Raw genomic sequence first — 10,433 nt, forward strand, 5'->3', positions numbered from 1 at the left:
CTTCCTCTAACAAAGTCTCACCTCCTAATAGTGCCACTTCCCATGAGCGAAAGATATTTAAACCACCACAGGTATATAACACTAAGTCAAACATTTTCAAAAAATATTTGATTCCTAACCAAGCAATTTTTGTTACATTATTAATATGGTTCTGCATTCCACCTCACTGCTGGGGTGTTAGGACACTGCTTGGGGAGTTGAAATGCAGGGGCACTAAGCTATGTTCCTTCCTCACTGCCATTGGAGTGCTGGGCTTGTGGGACTCTCTGACACACTGCTCAGAGGAGGCAAAAAAAAAAAAAAAAAAAAAACTTGCCCAAGCTTAAAGGTAAGCTTTTTGTGCGGCGGGGGGCGGAGCAAAAAAAAAAAAAAAAAAAATAGCCTAGGATGGAGGCCTCAGCCCATGTTTCTTGGGGTGAGAAATGACTGGGACACGCAATTTGAGAATGGGGGCCAGTGGACCAGCAATGAGCTCAAGGCCAGGGGGATCTGGCTTAGCTCAGGGTGTCAGGAGGTAGAAGACCTCCTCATGGTGGTTCTTGATCAAAGACAGTCCTTGGTCGTCCAAAGTGTTTATTCATGGTGAACAGGGTACATATACCTTACTCAGGGTAAACCAGAGATTAAATACCTTCTGCAGGAAGGAGTGTCTGGGAAGGGAAACTTATTGCCTAAACCTTCCTGCTGGCCCAGCTAGATACCTCATTAGCATGGAGAACTATGGGCTTTATGCGTCATGACCAGTTGTCATGGTCTTCTAGTGGGGAGTCATGGTCATGTACTTCAGGACAGGAATCAGGGATTCAAGTCCCTACTGTTGTAAATTATGAGAACTGCCAGGGTTCCTTAATCTGCTTGTCCTTACGTTTTTGTCTTGTGACACAGTTCCACTTGCCCCATATTTAAGAATCTGCTTGAAGAGTAAGATACAACTAAATAGTGGTGATGCACACCTTTAATCCCTTTAATTTGGGAGGCAGATCTCTGAGTCTGAGGTCAGTCTGGTCTACAGAGTGAGTTCTAGGACAACCAGGGGCTATACAGGAGAAACCTTGTCTCAAGGGAAAAAAAAAAAAAAGAATAAGACACATAAGAGTTTTAAGAGTTTAAATACAGTATAATTATGTAAAGTTAAATAGTACATGATTAGGATTAAATTCAATTAATTTAAATTTTCAGTCCAGAACATTACATTCATGCAGTGGTATGAAGCACTGTTTTTTTTGTTTTTTTTTTTTATGTTTGTTTGATAAATTCAAGAGCATTTTGCTAAAGTTGTTACTTTTTGAATATATGATATTCTAAATGATTAAGAAAGACAAAGCCTAGGAAATTTAAACATTATTTGTGATCTATAAAACATATACAAATATATGTATGTTAATATGTACATTATTAGTGTTATTTGAGTGTATTATATGTGGTTTTTGTCTTTCTTTGAGATTTTGTAACATTTTGAACTGTACAGAGAGATGATTATGTGAGCTCTAAGGGTCCATAGACGAGTCAGAAGACTCAGTCGATGAGTCAGAAGACTCCTGCTGCGATTCCGAGGTGTCAGTCATGCTATTTTCAGATGTTTCTGTTGAAGGAAATAAAGCCTGTGGCATCACTGTTTGTTCATGGTCTTGATATCGGCTATTATCAGGGATCGCTTCCTGTTCTGGGATGTAAATCATGACATCTCTGCTTCTGTCAATAAGTTTTTGTTGCTCTTCTGGGATGTTAATCATGACATCTTTATATATGCTGGTTATAGAAATTGGTCTCGGTGGAGTAATGGTCTGTCTGTCAATCATGGCATCTCTGCCTTTGTCAATAAGTTTTTGTTGCTCTTCTGGGATGTCAATCAAGCCTTTTTCATATATGTTGGTTATAGAAATTGGTCTCGGTGAATTAATGGTCTGTCTGTCAGTCATGACAGCTTTGCCTGTATTAAGATGTTTTTGTTGCTCTTCTGGGATGCCAATCAAGACTTCATATATGCTGGTTATAGAAATTGGTCTCGGTGAAGTAATGGTCTGTCTGTCAGTCATGACAGCCTTGCCTGTATTAAGATGTTTGTGTTGCTCTTCTGGGATGTTGATTGTGATATCTTGTCCGGGGTTGAGGAGCTTCTGTTGTTCTGCTGGGATGTCATTCAAAATTTCTTCATATATGCTGGCTATAGAAACTGGGCTTTGTGAATTAACAGTGTGTCCAAATCCTTGATACAGGCCCCCTGGGGAGGGGACCTTTGAAGAACCAGAAGTTAGATCTTGTGAAGAGGAGGAAAGCAGGCTTGAGTGTTCATTATGATCTGGGTCTCCAGGAAAACATTTCTTTTTTGGATAACCTCTCATTGTCCTCCCTTTAAGACAATAGAAACTTATTAACCAAAAGTTATTTTTACCATTTTAAACACAGGGTTCTAAAAATAGTTCCCCCCCCCCCCGCCCCCTTTATCTCTTTGAATTTGAGGAGCCTACATCATGGCACTGCTTTAAATATGTTCTTATCTCTTAAAGAACTACTGAAGGCCATGGCAGGAGAAATATAATAGCCCATGTATTTGAGCTGAGGAGAAATCTGTAAACTGCAGGCCACACAGACAAGAAGCTACTGAGTTTAATCCTCAGCACAGATAAAAAGAAGCTGGGTATGGGTTTCCCTGGGGCTCTCTGGCCAATCAATCATCTTAGCTGAAATCTGTGAGCTCCAGGATAGTGACTCTGTTCCAAAACTCGATCTGAACAGCTCCTGAGGTTCATCTGTGGTCCCCACGCGCACATACACACCCAGCCTGTTACTTACCGACACGCCTTACTTGTTCAGAAATATCATCTCTGATATCGGACACATCCCACATGGCAAGAAAGGAATCAAAACAGGAGCCTTCCTCTGCTTCATGCACATAGGGTTTATAGGAGAACGTATAGTGGTGGGCAATTGCCGCAAAGAACATTTCGATACAGATTATAAAATCCTACAAACAGCAACAAAAACATCAGGCATCTTTTTGGTTAAATCTAATTTTCCAAACTACTAACTTTTTAAAGTTATTTAAGGTGTCAATTTTTTTTTAAGTTCCAGGCTATATTCATTTTCAAAAAAATTTTTTTCACTTCTTCAAAACATGACAAGCCACTTCTTTTGCATTCAGTCAAGTATTTCTTTCTTTTTTTTGGGGGGGGGGGAGGGGGCCAGGGTTTCTCTGTGTAGCCCTGGGTGTCCTGGAATTCACTCTGTAGACCAGGTTGGCCTCAAACTCAGAAATCCACCTGCCTCTGCTTCCCAAGTACTAGAATTAAAGGCATGCGCTACCACTGCCCAGCCAAGTATTTCTTAATGCTACCCAAGGACTGAAAGGTCTAAGTGGACCAAGAATAAAATAATTAACAGTAAGTATCTAGAGCTCACTTCTGTAGGGTTTCTGCACTGCAGAGTTGGCTAACAGTCTTGCCCCACTGTTTGCATGTTGTTCAGGGGCAATACTGCATCAAATGTATTAACAAACAATAATATTCCCTGAGTTCAGAGATGGCACTACATACCTGCAGTCCTGTGGCTACAGCTTCTGCACTTTGCCATTCCCAGGTACGCCTTTCTGAAATAACGCCCACTTTAACCAACAAAGCAATAAGTACCGCCTGCCTATAAGTCAAGGAAATGTCAATGTCACATCTCAACCCTGAAACGACTGACAGTTTTAAATATCTGCAACAGGCACACGCTGGGAGGTAGCTGGGAGGGTAAAGCACTTGCTGCAGGTGTCTGAGAGCCCAGCCCAGGTAAGGCCAGGACAGGGTTGGAGGGGGGATGGAGGGGGGCGTAGGCTGACTCCGGGGCAGCACACGTCAGTAAACCGTCAGTGCTCTTGATGGGAGCAAGAAGGTGGGACAAAACTTCAGGCCAGCAAGCCTGAGGTGTGCCGAGGAGCAGTTATAAGGCCCTGTCTCAAATGAAGAGCAAGAGCTGATGCCCAAAGTTGTCCTCTGACCTCAACACGCACGGATGACACTTACACCCCTCCACTCACATAGTAAACGCAACACATCATACACCAGAAGATTAGAAAAATGCAACTAGAAACAATGAAGGCCTCAGAGTACATCCCAGGACTCCACACCGTCCTGCCTTCAGGGCACATCCCAACAAGTTGTGTTGATACTTAATATATATACCCCCTTGCCTTGTGAATTAATTCTATTCTTCACAGATGAATTTCATTAGGCATTCTCACAACTTCATCATTTGGTTTAAATATCCTTTTATTGCTTTGAAACCAGGTATAAATAATTCGATTCTAAGTTCTAACAGCTTGTAAGTAATGGCCTGAGACTTAAGTGTATTTTCATGTGTACTGATGAGTAGGATTTTTATCATTCATTCATTTATTCATTCAGATATAGGGCTTTTCTATATAACCACGGTTGCTCTAGAACTTGCTATGCTGACCAACCTGGCCTCAGACTCAGAGATCTGGCTGCCTCGATCTAGCAAGCGCTGAGACTAAAGGTGTATGCACCACCCACCGCCTGGCACAGGACTAGCTTTTAAAAGAGGTAAACAATGGCATTTTAGGTCACCCCCTGTACTAACATTTGTTTTGTCTGTAGTTTTCCCTGCCTCATACTCACATTATCTTAATCAACAGCTTTATTTACTGGTATTTATAAAATAAGAACATTTATGAGAAATCAAAACTTACCAAAAAGAAACGAAAACCACGAGTTTTACACAGAGAAACTTGCCAACCGGTTGTATAGGGCTAAGCTCTTCCTTGAGGACTTTGTAAAACAGCAGCAGGCAGTACATGGCAAACTAGGAACAAAAGCAACATTCAACATTCTGCTATAGGAAGATAGTCACAGAACTGCTGAAGCCCTGGAATGTTCTGGCCAGTGTTAGTGCAAATTAGACAATGTTTTTAGATTAAAAACAGGCTTCCATGTTTTGCTGCTGATGCATAGAAGTGAAATTTCTCCAGAGAGATATGTAACGTTTTCTCCGGAACTCAAGGAAAGCAAAAAACGATGACAATGGAACAAAAGGTTCCCTTCAGCCAAAAGAAAAGCAAACACATCTGTTATGCTTTTTAAACACAAACTACCACTGCTTTTATAAGGATCTGCGTTACTTTTATTAGCAAGTCTCTTGCATAACATCTACATCACACACACACACACAGAGTTAATTTAATTTAATTAATTAATTAGTTTGGTTTTTCAAGACAGTTTCTCACTATGTAACCTTGGCTGTCCTAGAACTAGCTTTGTAGACCAGGCTGGCCTCGAACTCAGAAATCTGCCTGCCTCTGCCTCCCAAGTGCTGGGATTAAAGGTGTGCACCACCATTGCCCAGCTCATGCAGTTTATAAGTCAACACTAAATAAGTACAGTTTCAAAAAAATTCTGACTACAAGATCTGTCTCATACAAACAAATTTTCTTGAGAGGAGTCCATTAGTTCACATTACCCAGACTCCTGCACTACGGCTATGGCTCAGTGGCAGAGTGCCCACCCAACATGCATGTGGCCCCAGACTCTAGTTATCCTACTGCTTAAAGAAAAGGTAATTGGGACTCCAAGCATGAAGCCACTTCTTGGTTCCTATGAACTGTTACCCTCATTCTGGGATCAAACTCAGAGCTGTGTGTGCTAGGCAAACAATCCACCAGAGATATTCCACAGGTCCTAAGCTAATTTTCCAGTTATCTGTCATGAATTAAAATCAAATTTTGTTGCCCAGACTTTTTCAACTGGAAGTAGCTAACTTCGGTGTATGTTTCATAAGGTTTACTTTTAGTAACTGTCTAAATGCCAATGGGAAGACCAAATTATGTCCACTTAATTCAGAGTGTTTGTTATACTGTCCTTTACATCCGAGGCAAAAATACTTCTATTTCTTTAGAATACATTCCCAGGAAGGGGTCTATGGTCATGAAGATGACCATGAGGGAAGGCCCTAGAGACATGTCCCACTCATTTCCACTATGAACTTCTATTTTTTGGTGTTTCGAGACAGGATTTCTCTGTGCAGCTCTGGCTCTCCTGCAACTCACTCTGCAGACTGGCCTCGAGCTCAAAGAAATCTGCCTGCTTCCATCTCCCAAGTGCTGGCACTAAAGGTGTGTGTCACCAAGGCTCATCACATTTTTCCATTTTAATTTAAACTTTATCTTACCATAGGCCAATCAGACTTGCTCCTCTTACTAAACAGGTCTCCATTAGGTTTCATTTAGAAGGCACACTGTGTACATTACCCACACACAGGCATGCAGTACCAAGAGGCAACAGCAGGCCCGTGTGGAAACCACCAAATCACTCACAAGCATATCCTATATGTTTATATTGTATAAAGGTACATAGTAAAGCTGCCTCAGATTCTACGTAAAAATTAAAAGAATATTTCTCTAAAGAAATAGTGCCTGATAATATTTTAGCTACAGAAACTAATTTAATACAATTAAGATGATTATTCACTTACCAATTGTGACAAGTTATTTAGTATAACGAGGTATGTCCAAGCATTGCTGAAACCAAAGTTTCCCTCATCATATACGCCAAGGATTTCACATACGCTGAAAAGGGGCAAGAATCAGACAACTTTATGACTAAGCAAGTAGACCCATATCTTCCTATGTATCCTTTAGAGACTGAGCTTTTATTTTATGTGTATGAGTGCTCTGCCTGCATATATATATATCTGTGCATGGTGTGCATGCAGTGCCCTTGTGGCCTGAAAGGGCATTCAATGCTGGAGTTAGTAGATGGCTGTGAGCAGCAATGATGCTTCTAGGAACCAAAACTCTGCATGTGCTCTTAACCACACACATCCTCCAGCACTGAACACATGTACAAGGGACAGCGGCAGCACTGCTTAAAATTTATAGTCAGTTAATTTTTGAAAGCCTATGGATGACCCTATAACTTTGGTCAAAGATGGTTCAAAAACTGACACAGTAACATTTTTCTAGAAATGTATGATATGATCGTTCCTTTAACTTAAAGAAATTATAAATTAAGAACCATTAAACCAGAGAATAGCCATTAACTTCCTATTCTGGAAAGTCTGATTGATAAACAAGACTACAGCTCACTTTTTCCTGTAAATTATCTTGGAGGTAAATATTTAAAGGGCCAGATCCCCCTCCCCCAAGGACATTTTACCACAAGTATGCTCACCCTATTTTTAAGCAGGAAAGAAATAAAGAAATAAAGCATACTTCCATAAATGATTCTAGCTCACTGACAGGATAAAGAGTTGAACTGTTTTCTTCACATGGCTTTCTTTTATTTTGTGAGTTGCAGAACATAACATCTAACAAATCACAGAACTTGACATTTTGGGAGTTTTAGGGAACAAATTCCCAGGTTGTTTGATTATACCTCATATTTTGACATCAAACAGTTTTTGTGTGTGTTGAAGAACTGCTTGCCTCTGCCTCCCGAGTGCTGGGATTAGATGTGTGCAACATTTAAAGAAAGAGTTAATGAACTCTTAAGTTAACAGTGACTAACCCAACTGAAGGAGGATTGTCTTTTGAAGGGTTTTACAGTATGCTCTCAGAGGGTGTGAATCTTATGCTAATTCTTTGCACTGCTCACCAAATTGGAATCCAGCTTTTATACACGTGATTTTATAGCAGACCCGCCTTTCACTGTTAATCAACACTCTTTTTCTACTTGTTTTTCCCATATAATAAGTTCTCAAAGACATAGCCCAGGCTGGCTTTAAACTCTTGATTCCCCTGCCTCTACCTTCCAAGTGCTACCATTATTTGCCATGAACGTGGTTTCTGTGGTGCTGGGGGTTAAACCCAGAGCTTTGTGCATACAAGGCAAACACTATTAGCTGAGCTACACTCCTGAGCATGAAGCATGAAGCTAAAAAGGAAAAAGGCAAAGGCAAGTCCTACTTACAGCGCAGTGACGGTGGTGATTGGTCTGACCACGGTATATTGCAGCACTCCTAGCTTGCACCGAAAGAGTAGCATTCTGCAAAGGCAAGAGAACACAGCATTTCAGCTATTCCTTGGCAGCAGAATACCAATCCCTTTGACAAATGACATCAACTATATCTTATTCTGCCAACTTTGTTCTAAAACACAGGAGGGCAACAAGGGAGCCTGAAAGCCCATTTTGAAAGTATTTACTAACTTTATCTCTGAAAGACCCTGCCCCTCCCCCAGCTCCACTATAGCACAACAGAGAACAAATCAAAGGCATTGGGACCTTGGTCTTTTCCTGTCTCCTACTCCTGCCATGGTCACCTCAAATCAACAGGCCAAGTGATCCATTTCTGTGAGCCAAATAAGCCCGATCATCTCAGGAATTCTGCCAGTGCTAGAGAGCCGACTAACAAAGCTCCAGGAGAAAAACCGAGGCCCAGATGAACTGTGCACTTGACAAGTGAACTGCGCTCATGCACGCGCACTTAGCTTTGGGATGCAGCTTCCTTGTGAATGGGTTTACAGAAAGAGTTAACGGGACAAGGAAGAACCACCCTTTGTGTGGACAGCATCATTCAGTTCTCTTTGCTTGACGAATGTACCTGCTACATGCCTTTCCCACCTCAAACTGTGAGCCAATACTAACCCTGTGCTTCTGTTAGCAGTGAGGTGAGTAACTGAAGTTCTTTGTGTAGAACACAAAATCTTAACCTTTTACTTTAAGAACTTTGTTTTAAAAACTTTTAGTGGCCCAAACTTTTAATCTCAGCACTCAGGAGGTAGAGGCAGGTGGATCTCTTGAGAGTTGGAAGCCAGCCTGGTCTACAGAGCGACTCCAGGACAGCCAATGTTATGCTGCCCCGAAAATACAAAAAGAAAAACCAACCAACCAACCAACCAACCAACCAACAAAAAAAACAGCAACAAACAAAACAAAACAAAATCGTAGCTGTCAGACACACCAGAAGAGGGCATCAGATCCCATTAAAGATGGTTGTAAGCCACCATGTGGTTGCTGGGATTTGAACTCAGGACCTCTGGAATAGCAATCAGTGCTCTTAACTGCTGAGCCATCTCTCCAGCCCCACTTTTTTTTTTAAAGGGTTATTTATTTTGCTTTGTGTATGAATGTCCTGCCTGCATGTGTGTATGTCTGTGTGTGCCTTCCACACGTGTGTCTGTTCGATTCCCCGGAACTGGTTAGGGATGGCTGCAATGACTAAGGGTCAATACTTGGGTGCTGGGAAGTTAACCTGGATCCTTGCAAGAGCAACAAGCGCTTTTAACCCAAGAGCCATCTCTCCAGCCTTTTAGTAAGTGACACAGGCTTTTTCACCTTCATTTACTGTAACACAGGAATAGAACACAGCCTTTAATTGCTTTTGTTTCTTGTCATATATTGTCTTTCCACCTAATCTAAGTCATTTAATTAGCTGTGGATCAGGTCCAAGATCTGTAGGTGCCAATTCCCAAGTATAAAAAAGATGATCAATAAATATCTTCTAAGGTTTTCTTCCGCATACAATGATAAACTTGAATGAGCAATGAAATAAAAACCCAAAAACCCAAAAAACCAAAAAAACCTAACATGTGCATTATAAAAATGTATTTTGTTATCTTCCATACTGTGCTAAACCGGGTAAGGGCGCTGCCTGTTGTTTTGTCCTGTTCACAGCACTGCCTAGCAGAGAGAGAGCTGACTTAGGTTTACCAACTCTGCTTCTGAAAACCCAAGCATACTTACTCTCCCATCGCCCATGGTGGACAGCAGCATAGTGGAAGGATGTGGTTTTGTTGGTCTTTAGCTTCGAGATGTAGTATTAAGTTTGGGAACCGGATTGTCAGATAGTTGGTAAGAAATATCATAAAGTTATAGATGACATATGCTTCATAACATTCCCTCCAGGTATCCACGTATATTGCAATTTTGGGACATATCAAAGCCACCCACTATGGAGAAGCAAAGATGTTGAAGAAGAGCAGTAGCCAAAATAACATTTCCACTCAATTCCATTCAAACCACAGGACTCACAGACAACCATACAATTGGGGATCTTGTCGCATACTTACAGTAAACTCTAAATTACTCAGAAGGAACTTATTTGGGGAAGAGGGCAGGGAATACTGAGGACTAAACAACGCAAGACTGTCTTCCATCACTGAGCTAGAGCCGAGGTCCTGCAAGCATGCTTTAAAGTGCAGTCAAGCATCTTTGATACAGTTAAACAAAACCACAAGCGTCTGGGGTAAATAATGAACATAAGATCAGAAGTTAGTTGAGTTCTCAAAAGTAATTTGAAATTAAGAAAAAGTACGACCACAAAAAAAAAAAAAAAAAAAAAAAAAAAGAAAAAAGAGAACTTTTTTTCTTTTTGGTGATAATCAGAAACAGGGTATATGCAACCTGGTTGTTCTGAAACTCACAATATAGTCCAGACTGGCCCCTAACTCAGTTTTACCTGAGTGCTTGCCACTACAACTGGCCAAGTTCACATGTTTT

At 41.0% G+C, this 10,433-nt stretch overlaps 1 protein-coding gene across 1 annotated transcript in view; it reads right to left on the bottom strand.

Annotated features, from left to right (window-relative positions):
• Positions 1-1,096: 1,096 nt before the first annotated feature.
• Tmem184c (transmembrane protein 184C) overlaps positions 1,097-10,433 on the bottom strand; it is a 14,302-nt gene continuing 4,965 nt past the window's right edge. The window contains exons 5-11 of the mRNA XM_021170870.2: positions 9,678-9,883; positions 7,905-7,979; positions 6,469-6,562; positions 4,691-4,803; positions 3,534-3,633; positions 2,794-2,965; positions 1,097-2,350 (exon numbers count right to left, since the gene is read on the bottom strand). Coding sequence (XP_021026529.1) covers positions 1,488-2,350; positions 2,794-2,965; positions 3,534-3,633; positions 4,691-4,803; positions 6,469-6,562; positions 7,905-7,979; positions 9,678-9,883 — 1,623 coding nt within the window. The 3' untranslated portion in view covers positions 1,097-1,487. The remainder of the gene's footprint in view (positions 2,351-2,793; positions 2,966-3,533; positions 3,634-4,690; positions 4,804-6,468; positions 6,563-7,904; positions 7,980-9,677; positions 9,884-10,433) is intronic.

The sequence above is a fragment of the Mus caroli genome, chromosome 8 (genome assembly GCF_900094665.2).
Source record: "Mus caroli chromosome 8, CAROLI_EIJ_v1.1, whole genome shotgun sequence".
In the NCBI taxonomy this organism is placed as follows: domain Eukaryota; kingdom Metazoa; phylum Chordata; class Mammalia; order Rodentia; family Muridae; genus Mus; species Mus caroli.